We start from the raw sequence: 16,724 nt of genomic DNA, 5'->3' as shown, positions 1-16,724 counted from the left end.
CTCCATAAAGGGTTAGTTATCACACTTTCTACTCCAGTTCATTTTTCAAACGTTCAATTCAAGTTTGAATGTTTACAATAACTATATTCTATTTGTATTTCTATTAAATTTCTATTTGTATGGCACGTTGCATTGCTACAGTACCTGATAAGACATAATCCTATGTAGGAAGTAGACAGCTCACTAGGGTTTGGAACAGACCTCTGTCCACTGAGGGGTTCTGTAGAACTTCAAATGGTCCCTCATCTTCAGATAAAGCAAATTAACTGTCTAGAGACAGAGACACAGTTTCACATCTACACACACAAAGCTCTTACTCATCATCACTCTTTCAGGCTGAAGGACAGTGGTGACTCAGCCCTGAGTGTCCACCAGCAGTCCACTCTCAAGAAACATGCAGAGCTCTTTTCACATATGAAAGACAGTGAGGTCATCTAAATTTAAAAGCCAGGTGACGTTTGTCTGTCTTTAATCAACAGAAGAAGGGAAAATCTGAAGCCAGTGTGAACTCAAGAATTACATGTTGCACTTTTATCTATACTCACAAGATTAGGTATTGTGTGTGTGCTAAGTGGTTTGAAAGGAGCTCAAATGAAGTTCCCACAACCTAATTCATTCCATTGATTTATTTAATTCATGAACATGTACTAGTTATTTATATGCATTTTGTCTGTGTGTATATTTATATATAAAGGTGCTGGTCATATAATTAGAATATCAAAAAGTTGATTTATTTCACTAATTCCATTCAAAAAGTGAAACTTGTATACTATATTTATTCATTACACACAGATATATTTAAAATGTTTATTTCTTTTAATTTTGATGATTATAACTGACAACTAAGAAAAATCCCAAATTCAGTATCTCAGAAAATTAGAATATAACCAATACAAAGAAAGGATTTTTAGAAATCTTGGCCAACTGAAAGGTATGAACATGAAAAGTTTGAGTATGTACAGCACTCAATACTTAGTTGGGGCTCCTTTCACCTGAATTACTGCAGCAATGCGGCGTGGCATGGAGTCGATCAGTCTGTGGCACTGCTCAGGTGTTATGAGAGCCCAGGTTGCTCTGATAGTGGCCTTCAGCTCTTCTGCATTGTTGGGTCTGGCATATCACATCTTGCTCTTCACAATACCCCATAGATTTTCTATGGGGTTAAGGTCAGGCGAGTCTGTTAGCCAATTAAGAACAGGGATACCATGGTCCTTAAACCAGGTACTGGAAGCTTTAGCACTGTGTGCAGGTGCCAAGTCCTGTTGGAAAATGAAATCTGCATCTCCATAAAATTGGTCAGCAGCAGGAAGTATGAAGTGCTCTAAACTTCCTGGTATACGGCTGCATTGACCTTGGACCTCAGAAAACACAGTGGACCAACACCAGCAGATGACATGGCACCCCAAACCATCACTGACTGTTGAAACTTTACACTGGACCTCAAGCAACATGGATTGTGTGCCTCTCCTCTCTTCCTCCAGACTCTGGGACCCTGATTTCCAAAGGAAATGCAAAATTTACTTTCATCAGAGAACATAACTTTGGATCACTCAGCAGCAGTCCAGTCCTTTTTGAAACAAGACGCTTCTGACGCTGTCTGTTATTCGAGAGTGGCTTGACACAAGGAATCCGAAAGCTGAAACCCATGTCTTACATTCGTCTTTACATAGTGGTTCTTGAAGCACTGACTCCAGCTGCAGTCCACTCTTTGTGAATCTCCCTCACATTTTTGAATGGGTTTTGTTTCACAATCCTCTCCAGTGTTGCGTGTACTATTGCTTTTACACTTTTTTCTACCACATCTTTCCCTTCCCTTCACCTCTCTATTAATGTGCTTGGTCACAGAGCCATGTGAACAGCCAGCCTCTTTTGCAATTAACTTTTGTGTCTTGCCCTCCTTGCGCAAGGTGTCAATGGTTGTCTTTTGGACTTCTGTCAAGTCAGCAGTCTTCCCCATGATTGTGTAGCCTACAGAACTAGATTGAGAGACCCATTTAAAGGCCTTTGCAGGTGTTTTGAGTTAATTAGCTGATTAGAGTGTGGCACCAGGTGTCTTCAATATTAAACCTTTTCACAATATTCTAATTTTCTGAGATACTGAATTTGTGATTTTCCTTAGTTGTCAGTTATGATCATCAAAATTAAAATAACATTTGAAATATATCAGTCTGTGTGTAATGAATGAATATAATATACAAGTTTCACTTTTTGAATGGGATTAGTGAAATAAATCAACTTTATGATGATATTCTAATTATATGACCAGCACCTGTGTATGTATATATATATATATGTATATATATATATATATATATATATATATATATATATAAAATATTCATATACAAATATAACAATAAACATACTCCACTCTCAACTGATTTCAATAGATTGGTGTTAGAATAAAAAATACTTACCATTTTAGAAATAAACATGACCTGTGTAATCCCCAGGTACTGTAGGATGGATTTCAATGAACTTGCATCTCAATTATACAATTGTCTTCTACGCAAATAAAACATACGATACTGACTGAGAACACAGCCCCCCCCCAAAAAAAAGTATAGAATCAAGATTTCCACTTTTTGGATGCCTTCACTGTATAAGTGATAACTTAAAATGCTTCCTACATTGACAGCTTATTAGATTTTTCAACAGTCATCTATAGTTACCATTTGTTTATATAACCGACAAAATATTGTATTTAACAAAAACAAGTTAATTTCTCAATTTTTTTCTGCTTTGGTGTTGAACTGTTTGGAAGGTTTAAATGTCAACATCTTCAACAGTATACTTTAAGCTTCCTAATTTAACATTCCACGTTCTTTCACTTTTGCTCCTTGTTGTGGGAGTTAGTGTAGTGTGGAACCATCAGGAAATACCCACTTTGAGAAAAACAGTTGAGCAGGGACACATATTGAGTTTTCAAAACAACCAAGATTCAAACACACATGTAATTTTCTGCATTTATTTAATTGGTATTTCATTACAAAAAAGTTTGAGTTACTGGTGTTTAAGTGAGGCATTTATCAACTAGCGTAAAAGTGGCAAAACTTTGTACCTACTGTATAAAAAGTCTTTGACCTGCAGTATAAAATCAAAAGATAACAGGCATGTCTTTCACAAGTTGAGTTGCATATCAAAAGCCCACATCTGATGTGGCCGTCATCTAATAATTGTTTGAAATACAGTTTAAAAGCCAGAAAGACACTGTTTATTTACTGTAACATTTTTGTGCGTATGGCAACTTTTTTTTTTCCTATAGTCCACTACCATAAAATGTACATGTGAACAAAGTATCTGTAAACAGCATTTTGATTTTTTTTGTTTTGTTTTGTTTTTTTGGCAGAATGCATGTGCTGCCCTCCAGCGGCAGAAGCTTAAATGTGCATTATGTGCAACTGCTGCCATTAGGCCCAAAGCAACAAACCTACCACATATTTTACACATTAACATCGCAAACTAGGGCATGAATGGCCACTTTCAATCCAAATCATCAGAACAAATTTATCAGATGAAATATATTAAATGGCACATTTACAGTTAAGCTAGACTGAAAGAAAGATACAAAGACTTAAGAAAATAAAAATTATTCGGTTTGCTTAAACTTTAAGAAAACCAAATCATTTTTATTTTCTTAAGTCTTTGTTTCTTTCTCAATGCAATAATTTCAGTCATCCTTTAAGCCTTAAAGGATCACTGAGTTTATTGCATTGTGATTTTTTTAAATGGAAATTGAGCACATTTGCTAAAAGAAATATGTATCATTTATGAACACAACAGTGGTGTATTATCTATATTGTCAAACATGTATACAATACATCAAACTTGTATGGTTTTACAGTAATAAAACTACTGCACTACTAAATGATAATCATTTAGAACAATGTGAATGGGAGAAAAGAACAATATCTAGATGCACAGTGGTCAGGTGGGATATGTGTTTAACTGTGATGAAAATGTGTGTTATAAAGCTAAAAACCTTTCCTAAAGTAAAACACATTAATATTATACTCTCCTTGACATTTTGTGGTAAATTTGATCTGGACATGTTTTTATGAAATTAACATGAGGACAAATAAAAAAAATAAAAAAAAACGGAGAAAAAGACAGCAGTATGGCTCAGTAAGATAGACTGTAAAAACTACAAGACCAATAAAAAAATTAACCCAGTAACCACAGAATACAGCAGTCTGTGACACCCTTAAATCTTCACTAGATTGTTCCAGCATCATCAATTAAAACAACAAGAAAATTGAATGTGCAATTATTTAAAAAGATAGTGTAAACAGGAAAGATTTTCAACTGTTTCCAGCATTTCAGACAGACAGAATCCTCATCTTATGTTCAGTGGGCTGCCACCTCTATGATCTGCTGGGCACTGGGGGGTAATAGACCGGCGTGGAGTGATCACACACCCTGAGCTCTGACTGGCCGCTGACAGACACTGCTGGGATGTCATTGCTGCAGATTTCTTCAATTGACTTTTGGCAGTCGATCAGCTGGAAATCCCTGTCAACGCAGATCTCTATTTGACCCAAAATCTGAACCTGGTCTCCCTGAGAAATGCAGTAAGAAATGAGATTTTCATTTGAGCAAAACTGATGGCAAACTGTGCACACTGTGCATCTAACTGTTGTCCTGAGCAGATCAGTCTCACTCGATATCAAGTCATGAGGAAATCAAAATAGACTTTCATAAAACAATATGTTCCTCTATTAGAAGTCGCTCTGGATAAGTCACTTAGTCACTTAAGTGCATAAATGTAAATTATGTTGATTACCACAAAAATTAATTTGACTTGGCTCCTATTTTCAGAAGTAAAGGTATTTACTTACACTGGGGACATTATAAAAGCCGAAGACTTAAAAGCAGAAGTGTGAAGCTTTCATATAGTTTATTTAAGTTTCCATTATATATCAAGTGAAGCATTACGTTTTAAGTTTTCATGGCAACAAAGTTGTAAAAGTTACATTTTATGTAGAAAAGGTTGTGTGATGTTTTCTTACTAAAATCATACTACACCTGAAATGCCCATTTATGAATCAAACCCATTCACTTCCATTGGAAATGCCTCACTGTAACATATCTTTACCTTTTTTCCATACCTTTACCATAATTATTTTGTGTGTGTGCGTGTAGTCACCAGTAAGTCACTGTTGTGCTGTTAATGTAATATTTAATACACTTTCCTTTTTGTGTTCCTGTCTTTTTTATCTTCAAACAACCGTTTCAATCTTTTTTTCTAACCACAATGGTTGGTCAGAATAATCTGTCTTTCTTCATTCATACCTTTACTGGATGGACACACTGAATCTTTGTCTTCACATTGTAGAAGCTAGTAATGGCTGTCTCCACCTCATACAGCTAAAAAAAACAAAACAAAAAAAAACACGGAAATGACACATTTATTCACAGATGACCATAATCACAAGATTCTAGTTTACTTCAGCCCAAAAATAGAGAAGTTGAAAACACCCAACTAAAGATTGCGAGAAGTCAGGCTATGAGTGCTGAAATACTGGTGTTGTGGCTGGGCAACAGTAACACACACAGTGAAGGGTTCTCTTATTAGATGGATGACACTTTTGGGAAATTTTGAACCTGATCATTATTTCAGTTATATCATTCATGTAATCAGAAGTTGTGGAATCACAGACAGGAACCGAAAACAGCAGGCTGAACCATTACAGTAAACAGCTCTCAACAGAATTACAAACTACGTGCTACCTGTCAGGTCAAAGAAGTATATTTACTTCATCTCCAAAGAACCACATATAGTTCAGTGTCTCTTAAATGATAATGCAAGCAGGGATGTCAGTTCAGCTACTTACTGTGTAGTGCTGCTGCTCAGAGGGCACGATTCTGTTGCTCTCTAAAACACTGAAAACACACAAGATTCATGAGGAAACCTATGTCAAATACTGCTGCGTGGTACGATGCTGTTGGGAACCACATTTTAATTTGAGATAGCAGAAATAAATTAACCAGTAGTGTTTATATAAATATGCAGCCATTATAGGCTGGAATGATTTAATTAGGATGTGTCCCAAACTTGTTATTAAAAGGCATGTAATATGAATGAATGCTTGAATTGATTATGCTGGCCAAGCAGTGTTGTTATTTGCTACATTAAAGGGATAGTTCAACCAGAAATTAAAATGTTGCCATTATTTACTCTAGGACTGCTTTTGACTTGAGATTTTTCTGCTCGGCTAGTAGTTGTTCATTTTAAGCATGAGTCAACTAATCGCATGTTTATTAATAAACCATTTAAATAAAATAAAAAGCAGCACACATCTGGACTTTGATTCCGGTCCAGAGATGCGATCTCACGGAGCGGATCATATGCGAAGAAAACAAAAAATAACAACTTTATTCAATAATTCCTTTGTCAATGTTCTCCTCTGTGTCACTCCATATCACCGTGCTGCTGCGTATGCTCTTCTGCGTCCTCTGCCCAACAAGGATGCACTGTTTCTGTGTGTATTTACCTTGGATTTGAAATAAAACTGTGCATCCTTGTGGTGTGGAGGCCACAGAAGAGCATACACAGCACAATGATATGGAGGGACACAGAGGAGACCTTTGACAAAGGAATTATTGAAAGAAGTCATTAATTTTGTTTTCTTCGCTTACAAAAAGTGTTCCCCTCATTTCATATAACCCAGATTGCACGTCTGATGGCAGATGGAGTATTCTGATGATGATTACCTTTTTGATTCATACCTTTTATGGACCTTGACACTGTTATTTACTTGGCAGTCTATGGGACAATATCAAGCCTCTAGGTTTTCATCCAAAATATCTTAAATTGTGTTCTGAAGACGAACTGAGCTTTTAAGAGAATTAATGATAATGAATGTGTCAGAAAAAAACAGTAAGGAGACTGCATTAACATTTATTTAATTTATTGATAAACTAGTGCTTTCTTTGTTTCCAGCTGAAGTGATGAAGTCTGAGACACTGACACTGACTCATCATCTCCGCAGTAGTGGACGCACAAGTATGCATGTTTCATACAGACACATATTCTGAGAATATTTAATCTCCATTTAAACTGGTTCATTTAAAATAAGACATTTCACTCTCTACAGACAAAATTTGAATGTCTGTAAGACAAGTATACACGGAGTTTCACACTCAAGTTCACAGAGGTTAAGACTGCAGAAAGCGCATCCTGTTTGCTATCATTATTTTACAAAAGCTCAACGCTTTGTTTTTATTGTTAGTGCACAAACAAATGTAGTCTTTCCACATTTTAATTTATTTCTCTTATCTGTATGAGCAAAAATGAGGGAGTATTTTATGAGCAAGTGACTGCACCGGTGCCTCTATCTCATGCATAGACACTTGAATAGCGCACATTTCCCTAGGATAACATTAGATTGAGCAGCCATGTAAAGTTAATACTAACATATTTCAGATGAAAAGGCTTATTTGAGGTTGATGAATGATAGTGAAGTATTTGGATGTCCTGCCTGAGTACTGTATTACCACAAAGACCAACCGTTAACGATCTTTCTGCCATGAACTGCATGACTTTGTCTGTGGACGTTTTTTAAATTATATTTTTATGTAAGTAAGCAACTAATAAAATTTTGGTCAACCAAGCTTCTTCCGGTTGACTAACGATTAGTCAATTATTAGGGGGCAGCCCTAATTTATTCATCTTCATGTTGTTACAAACCTTTATGACTTTCTTTCTTCTATTAAACACAAAATATTTTAAAAAATGTTGGTGGCAGCCATTGACTTCCATTTTATAGGGAAAAAAATACTGTGGAAGTCAACGGCTACCAGCAATCGTTTGGTTACCAACATTCTGCAAAATATCTTCTTTTGACTTCAACAGGATAAAGACATTCATCCAGGAATTGGAACAACTTGAGGATTAATAAATAATGACAAAATTGTAACCCTTTAATATAGAATTTAAATTGTAGTGCATCACAGTTTTGCATGAAAGTGCTATTTTACAAAAGCTTTGAGTGAGGCTTCAATCAGAATTTTGAGTCAGAAATATCTGATAGTTGTCATTTATAAATACTCTCATCTTTTGCTTTCTATCCATCTCACAACTTCCTAATGTACTGGAAAGCCACAAAATCAGGTGAACAAGAACTTACTTAGTAAGGTTAAACTTCTTGTACAGCTCAAGAGCTTTGCTGAAGTATTTATGTTGACTGTTCAGAGAGTCTGCTTTTGCAGCACAGGTTCCATGCTTTGTCCATTCATATTCCCTAAGCAATAAAACAACACAATAAAACTTCCATCCTTTACTTTAATAAATAAATGAAAAGTACATTTGTAACATACCAGAATTCGGGGGAGGAAGGTTTTAAAAGATCTGGCCAATATTTTTTCATCTCTGGTATCAAGTCCTGGGAAACATGCACATACAGCATGTTAAGCACATGTCCTCTGAACTAAAATATATGACATTCAACAGGGTGAGCAACTTGAGTAAATTACCTCAATCAAACTGGCATTAAAATGCCAGGATGTATTGCACATCATGCCAGAGTCGGGCCTGCAAAAACAACAAACATTTCTACTGACACAAACTGTAATCATCCTTAAAGTCAATGGCATTTTTCATCATTACAAGATTATTATTCAGAATGCATGACAACAAGGGTTGCACCAACATAAACATATGGGGAAAGTGTATTATGCATTCATTCAGCAGGACTTTTTTTCAATTCCTTGCAATCAAACAATTTTCTTATATATTCACTGATCATAAACCTACCATAATCCGTGAAGAGTCCAAAAGCTTACATTTGTTGTACAATTTTTTTCCACCTATAAATGAAAAACAACATAATTTATCTTCTGATCCCCAGTGGAGGAGCAGTATGTGGTGCACCTGCAGTAATGGCAATAAAACAATGGAAAGAAAATACAATACAATACACTGCAAAATGTCTCTGGCCATTGATGGGTCAGGATGAGTTTTGTCCATTCTTTCCTAAAAGAAGCAGTCAATTCACTATTCATGACTTCAGGGTGACAATTGCAATCTGACAAACATTTTGCACAAAACATGGAATCAATAAATGGTATGAACCTAGGCAGAAAACATGGTCACAGTATCAAATGCATATTAAAACCATTAAAGTGGGCATGTGAATAGTTGAAGACAATTAACCAAATTATATTAGTTGCAATGCACCAAATTCTCATTTTGCTAATTCTGAATGGTATTTCTCAATAAATTTAGATTTTCATTATTATAATTTTTATTGGTTTACAATAATGAATACTGTGACCATGTTTATTAGTGGTACTATTATCTAAATGTCATTAATCAAATAAAAAAAATAAAAAAGTACAACAAAAACTACCATGATGTTTAAGTATTATTATTTTTATTATTATTATTATTATTATTATTACAGTCATAATTTGTGCAGAAATTTCACATACAACTTTTTATACCATTTCCTTTAACAGTACTGGGAAAAAACAATGATTTTCATGACATTTGTGTCAGCATGACAAGTGTAGTCAAGATTCCTAAATCATGAGCCGTTTTTTTTTAAATAGTTGAACAAAAGTAGTTGAATTAATCCGGAATTGTACTAAGAACTGTTTTCTGTTATCAATGCTGTAAAAAGTCGTTAAAAAAGTCTGCATAATATTTTGTTTACTAATGTATACCCTTTCAAACATCTTGTATTGAGTATATAATGTTTACACTGTAAGCTAAAGTGTATCTTGTTCAACAAAGAAGGGAAAATACATACAGGATTTGTGCAATATTGATTTTGACTGCACCCAGACTTAAATGTATGTATAAATACACGCATCTTAATGTATTTGCGTGACCTACCGAGGATGGGCAGAGGCTGTTGGCCAGAAACATCCAGCACAGAGAATGACAGCAACTGCAATGAATCTCATCCTTCCTGATGGTACAAGTCCTGTTACCTTACCGAGGACAAAAGATGATTTATCAACGTTCAAAAGCGTACACTGTAAAAAACAAACAAACAAAAACAACAACAACAACAAAAAACTTCTATAAGACAAAGTCATAGCATAGAGAGCATATCAACGTTGCGACCAAAAGTAACATATTCAAGTGTGAGATAGATAGATATATAAATAAATAAACAAACAAGTTAAATAAATATAACCTTGAACAAACTTATGTTAAGACGTCAGTTAACTTAACTTACCTGTTATTGTCTGAAATGCCGCCGGTTCAATTTACACACAGTTTTTACGTCCTACTGATATGCGAGAGCGCTGGTTTTAAAAGTTTTTATTTAGTCTGGGGTGTAAGTCTTAAAGTAGGACTACCTAGGCACTATCTTTCCGAAACACTGTGCGGTCGAGTCACTTCATAGAGTCACTTCCTTTCCTGACAGAGACTGCGGCTTCTGTTGCGTGCAACGATCCTGCTTGCCTTGTGACGTCGCAACTGCGCGTGTGCTGTCAAGTCATGTGATCAACAACAATTTATGTGTCACGTGAAGGAGGATTATGCAGATTGATGTAAAATGTTACAATTTGGATTTTTTCTAATGTCATTATTGTTACAGATTCTTCTAGAAAATGTTGTATGAACGGGATTGTCCTAAATTGGCACTTTCTGATTTTCTGAAAACTAACATTTAAGAACTTTATAAAATGTTTCAATTTAGACTTGTTGCTGTACAACAAAATATTTCTGGCATTATAAATGCACCTTATTTTGCTTTTTTCCCCTTTCACCCTTAAAAACTGGAAATTTCGAGGCCGTTGTTTGTGTAACCCTTCGGTCCACATAGCCTACTGATGGAATATGTATTTAGAAGACAATTTCTCATAAAACATTAAACAATAAAAACAAAATTTTTGTTTTATCAGTAATAATACAAAACAATAAAAATAATTAATAATAAAAAATAAAATAAAATAAAAGGAAAAAACTGTGGCTTCAAAAAATACGGAAAGAGTGCATTACGTCTTTTGGTATTGAGTCTTTTTCACTAATTAAAACCAATTAGCCTATGCATTTATTTTAAAATTATTAATGATTTCCGTTCGACTCACCTACTCAACTATCTCTTGTTTTTTTGTAAGTCATTCAGTATCCAGAGTCAATTTAAACGTCTGTCTGGTATCTTAATAGCTGTGCGAAATGATGTGGTAAGTTAGTGTAAATGCTATATATAGTCTAAGGCCTATCCATAAATGGGTTGCGGGAGAGGCAACATTCCGCATGGGTAATATTTTGCTTTTCATCAGCTGGTCTCTCACAGGCGGGTAGAGGCTCATCTACCTCCGCGTCGCGCTCTTGTATTCTCCTGAGGTGAGTAGCCTATGTCTGGCCCCGTATTTCCACACTTTTGATCCGAAATTATAATGCAGAGTTGTCCTTGTGGAAAAACAAAATCGTTGAGGCTGATGGAAACTTTTGAACTTTACCTTGGTTGGATGTTGATCTGTCTAGAATGATGTTTGCTTGACAGGGCGATGCACTTGGCTTTGAAATGATGCACAAAAAGTTGCCAATTGAACTACTTTCAGTGCTTTGTTAATATGGGTGAATGAATACCTGTACAAACTTTGACACTGTTTTGTTTGTGGAAAAATTGTTGACCTGTTGAATGAAATGACCTTTGAAATATTTGTCGCACTTGTTGATGCCTAATGCAAAGGAGGAACAGTTCGTTTTTACATGTCGTCTGCCAAATAAGGAATCTGTGCATATATAAGAAGTGTCTAATATAAACAGCAGATGCTTGTATGTGGGCTTCATATGTGAATGAGATAATGTAATGTTGCATTGAGAATGCATGAATGTTTGTTGTGTAATTATTCAACAAAAAGAAATGAGGAATGTGTTCTTGTTTGTATTGTAGTGTAATTTATTTATCCATAATAGAAGATAAACAGTCATGAGCAGTTGGTTATCCATCAATATTTCAGGATATTTACACAAGAATAGCTTGGCATTAATGTACACTATACAGTAGAAACCATCTTCCTGGACTGTCCGATATCCCAACCCCCAATCTCTAATTTTAAACTGCTGTGAGTTTTGGCTTCCTTGAGGCCCAAAGCTCCAGAACACCCCCTCCTCTTCACCTCCACAAACAGGTCCACTTTCCTAACACCTAAATTATACCAGGAGTAGGCCACACTTGGCAAAATGAGCTACGAACCTGTTTCCCCAATAATGTGAAACAGTGAAATTGGAAATTAAGCATTGGAATTGATGCATCTGTCAATGAACGCATTATGTTTTGTCTTGCGTGCAAAGACAATGCATGTTTTTGTTCCAGGTTTTATTCATAGGTTCTTGGGGTTGCCAAACATGGCTGCAGTTGTTACCAGACACAAGCATTTCGATCAAGAATACCTCAGTATTGAATCTAAATATGTTGTTCAGGAATACAGCAGGTAAGGTAAAAAAAAAAAAAAAAAAAATATATATATATATATACATACACATATATATAGCAGCAAGTTCAAGTTCAATGAATCATTGCAGCTAAACATAATAATTAAGGCAATACTAAAACTACTTGTAATAAAATAGCAACATCTTGTATGACATATAACATTGTTGGAGCTCTGCTAATACAGCCTGTTGCCTACAGTAGCTGAACTATAACTGATCCCTTCATGTCTCTACTGTCCTTTGGGTAGTTGACATGAAATACTTGACAAGGCCTGCAGTGTGACATGCTATACTCCATGTAAAACTCTTTTCTAATTATGCATGTGGCTTATGTGACCTCATATTGGTGAGAGAGACCACAGGCTGCATTTATCACACCGCAGGACCATTTAAATTGAACTGAAGGTGATTCAAATGGTGAGGAACTGAAAAGAAATGGTGATCAGTTACAGGGCCTAAGGTATAGACTTTAACTTGACCAATCATATATATTTTATGGACACATATTGCACCAAATACCCAAATACTGCCTGGAAACAATTAAACATTTCAGATATAATACTAGAATTAAAAGTTAGTGAACTAACTTTGATGTTGGCTTGGCCATCTTGGCCATGGAGCAAAAGAGCCAAAGTACTTGTGTGCCCAACATTGAGTTGCCCCGCTGCAAAATTAATACACATAATAATGCCATAAAAAAATACACCTGCAACAGTCTTTTTCCATGCTCCCTTGCTGTTTTCTTTTTTTAATAAAAAGCCTGGGCTATGATAACAGCTATGACAGGGTTGTCTAGCTGGATGTGAAATAAGTCATGCCTATTTTTCTCGTGTATGTATTTCACAGTCCTGCCACCGTTGCGTTGTGGGCAACGACACACAAGATTACTGAAACAATGCATTTTAAATCAAGGAGATCATAAGGGGTCCAAGCACAATGGTTTGTATAGATGATGCAGTTACACACTGTTTAAAATTGTTTAATTTGTACTGTATGTTCATTCTATTTATTTATTTGTGCTATTTACATAATGTTTACTTTTTTTAAGTTTGTTTTTGTTAATGTAAAATAGCACTGCATAGTCTTCACTGTAAGATAAAATACACAATCAAACCAAAATGTATTCAGACACCTTCAACATTTCTCACATAATCACAGTTTATTTGCTGTAGTTTAGAAACTGGTAATAATATATGACAATAACTCAGAACAAATTCATCTTGATAATTTCGGATAACTTTGATAAAAAGATATGTAATGGAATCAACCAAAACTTCAGACTGTCAGTATGACAATATTTACACAACTATCAATACTTTGTTGAACAGTTACCAAGCAAGAAATGCTTAATTTGGTTCAGTCTGTGGTGTGAAAAGGTTGCATTAACAATTAAAGAAAGAAACACTTAAGCAAAACATGGGCAGGTCCTTAATTATTATTTTTTTAAATCAATTTCACTGGTAGCCTACTGTATGAAGAATTAGTGGGTATAATATTTCACAGATCACTATTTTGCCATACTCACTTACATAAATGAACTAGTGGCCTGCACCCACTAGTAAAACAATTCTATCTTATTTTTGGATTGACTTTGGATAAATTCTTGTACTACAAGGTAATTCAGTCAAGAGCAGTGAGTGATTACTTTAATTTTCATACATTAAAGACACTGACAGCAGAGCTAGTAAATTAGGCGCGGTCCCTTTAAGAGACAAACGCATCCATTATGATGATACACATCCGATTTTTTTTTTGCAAATCTTTACTTTCACTTAAGACATAACCACATACTTATTCGAACACACTTTCCAACACGGGTATTTCGACATATTTTGTATGTATTTGTTGTCGGTACAAAAGCAAGAAGACTTTGAGACGCGTCTCTGCTTGCTCCCTGAACAACACCGCGCTGCTGAATTGAGCTCTTTTGCTTTTCGCTCTTTTTTCTGTTTATTTAAACTGCGATTTGAATTTGTTCGTTCAGGTCCAGGAGGAAGTGAACGTCCTGAACGACAGCTCTCTTCAGTGTTGCTGTCCCTGTCCGCGATACGCGCGGCTCTCTCTCGTGCACACGCGCCATCAGCTGCTCAGTTCAGTTTCCCGCAGCGCGGGGCTGAAGCCAACTTGATGTGTTGAATGCTCGGAGCACGTTATAAAACGTATTCTTAAAATACACATTTCTGTTTTAATAAATGGTCATATTAAATCATAGCATAACACATAAGTAGATACAAAAATAATCAGTGATGCATGCGACCCTTTTGGTCTCAGTGTAGCTCCCTGCTTTACCATGCAACGCTGAGCAATTGCTGCGACGTTAAGCCTGACAGAGAAATCTCACAAGCACATATAAACACTCATTTTCATATGTGTAATATATTCTTCTAATTGTTTTGTGCCGTTTCGCTGCAGTGTTTTAATGTGAAAGGCTGTAAATGTGTACTTCAAGTGTTCAGACAAATACATCGCGAGCTCATCTGTGACGTTCAACATGATGATTCAGTTAGAAACCAGCTAAGACCAGCGTGACAGTGGCCAAAACTACTTTAAAACCATATAATATATTATTCTAATTGTTTTGTGCCGTTTCGCTGCAGTGTTTTAATGCGAAAGGCTGTAAATTCTCTGTGGACTTCAAGTGTTCAGAGAAATACATCGCCAGCTCGCGAGCAGTTGGCTGCCGCGAATATATAATGTTATTACTTTAAACAGTTCAGAAACATCTGAATTTAGCTCTTGGTGTGTTCTAACGTGTGGATTGCGTGTAATCGCGTTTTTAAAAGGTCTTAAATAAGAATGAATTCGCTAGTTCTCGGCTCCGTGTAGACAGCCTGGGCTGAGCAGCAGTATTTTTAACCAGTTTAAAAGTGAAACGAAACCCGACTCCGCCCTTAAATGTCATTGCAACTGTAGGGGCGCAATTTTTCTCAGACAATGTAAGTCTATGGGTAATGAATTTTGACATTTAAAAATTAATAAAAAAAAAACTTTAAGTCTGATCACTCTGAAAAGATATAGCACACACCACCGCTCTATCCCGCAGGTGTCTGCCGAGTTTGGGGCTTGTGGCTTTAAAGCCCTAGGAGGAGTAGCGTTTAGAATTTCTGTCAGAAAAATAATAATAAGAAAAAAAAGAAGAAGTTTAAATAGCATAACAGTATGTTGGCTTGTTGCCAAGCCAACATAATAAGCTTTGACATTAAAATTGTTTAACGATAAGAACATTTACAGTTTTTTTGTTTATTAAAATTAAAAACTTGCCCTAAAATGGTGATCAAAAGGAGATTATATTGTAAATGTATTATTACAAAATTAATTATATTCTATATATATATTGGTATTTATTGTTTACCCTCTGAGGGGTCAAAATGTCAATATTCTTTTGTACATTTTTATTGTAGGTTAAAACATATAACTGCTAATTCATGTGAACCATGGGTCAAATATATAAGAAGATCAAATATCAAATGTTTTCTCTTTCTCTTTTTTTTTTTTTTTTTACACTTAAGACTGTGTTGCTTGAAATGCGTGAATTATGATATGCTTCTGCATGTTTGGATGCATACCATAATAAATAACTGATTGTTAACCTGAGATGACATGGGGCGTAGATGAATCCTGATCTCTGTTTCTCTCATTCTGCATGTATAGAGTAATGCTATGAGCATACTATTATAATTTTTTAATACACTTTTAGAAAAAAAGGTACAAAACTGAGTCACTAAGGCGGTACCCTTTAAAAAGGTACTAATATGTATGTATTTTAGACACTAAAATATATTGTTAAAGTATTAATATGCACTTTTAAAGTACTAAGATGTATCATTTAGTGGTACAAAATGTAACTTTTTGTAGAGTATGAAAATGTGTGTGTTTTTAGCTCTGTGGCAGAAGAGGTGAAGTATCAACACCAAACACAGAAGAGAATCCAAGGAGTGGTAAAGCCCCTTAAACATTCATTTTTTGACATGCTTTTGTTACAGTAAAATCAACCTGTATTTTAATGCAGTTTAAAGACTTTTGCTGTAATAGACGAGTGAAACAAAGGTTAATTAGGACTGAGTCTATATTGGGACATATATATTTTTCGTGATCGCTTCTTATGATCCAACAGCTCAATCAATTGTTTGTCTCCTCTCATGAGGTGGAGAAGAAGATGCCTGAGAAACACATCCGCGAGGAGTCCATGATCAGGGGCCCCAAGTTTGTGGTTAGACTGAGGTCCCATACAGTGTATGAAAACAGTGCTATTAAACTTTTCTGCACTGTGGAGGGATATCCCACTCCACGAGTCAAATGGTGAGAATATATCCCACAAACAGAC

The 16,724-nt window shown here is 35.5% G+C and overlaps 2 protein-coding genes across 5 annotated transcripts in view; one reads left to right on the top strand and one right to left on the bottom strand.

The window, feature by feature from the left end:
- Positions 1 to 2,956: 2,956 nt before the first annotated feature.
- LOC113057325 (ribonuclease T2) lies at positions 2,957 to 10,435 on the bottom strand. 4 transcript variants are annotated; one of them, XM_026224672.1, is made up of 10 exons: positions 10,188 to 10,435; positions 9,839 to 9,981; positions 8,920 to 8,974; positions 8,756 to 8,808; positions 8,476 to 8,533; positions 8,320 to 8,384; positions 8,130 to 8,243; positions 5,835 to 5,883; positions 5,293 to 5,367; positions 2,957 to 4,559 (listed from the first exon to the last, which is right to left on the bottom strand). In XM_026224672.1, the coding sequence occupies exons 2-10, from the start codon at positions 9,907 to 9,909 to the stop codon at positions 4,365 to 4,367; spliced, it is 735 nt and encodes a 244-aa protein (XP_026080457.1). In that variant the 5' UTR covers positions 9,910 to 9,981; positions 10,188 to 10,435; the 3' UTR covers positions 2,957 to 4,364. The 4 variants fall into 4 exon arrangements, with proteins under 4 accessions (XP_026080457.1, XP_026080456.1, XP_026080459.1 ...); XM_026224671.1 differs by having other exon boundaries at positions 9,839 to 9,936; XM_026224674.1 differs by lacking the exon at positions 8,920 to 8,974.
- Positions 10,436 to 11,246: 811 nt separating this feature from the next.
- LOC113057324 (myomesin-2-like) overlaps positions 11,247 to 16,724 on the top strand; it is a 46,623-nt gene continuing 41,145 nt past the window's right edge. The window contains exons 1-4 of the mRNA XM_026224670.1: positions 11,247 to 11,305; positions 12,282 to 12,399; positions 16,281 to 16,338; positions 16,545 to 16,699. Coding sequence (XP_026080455.1) covers positions 12,314 to 12,399; positions 16,281 to 16,338; positions 16,545 to 16,699 — 299 coding nt within the window. The 5' untranslated portion in view covers positions 11,247 to 11,305; positions 12,282 to 12,313. The remainder of the gene's footprint in view (positions 11,306 to 12,281; positions 12,400 to 16,280; positions 16,339 to 16,544; positions 16,700 to 16,724) is intronic.

Source organism: Carassius auratus, chromosome 38, assembly GCF_003368295.1.
Source record: "Carassius auratus strain Wakin chromosome 38, ASM336829v1, whole genome shotgun sequence".
In the NCBI taxonomy this organism is placed as follows: domain Eukaryota; kingdom Metazoa; phylum Chordata; class Actinopteri; order Cypriniformes; family Cyprinidae; genus Carassius; species Carassius auratus.
This window is presented reverse-complemented; position numbering and strand designations above follow the sequence as displayed.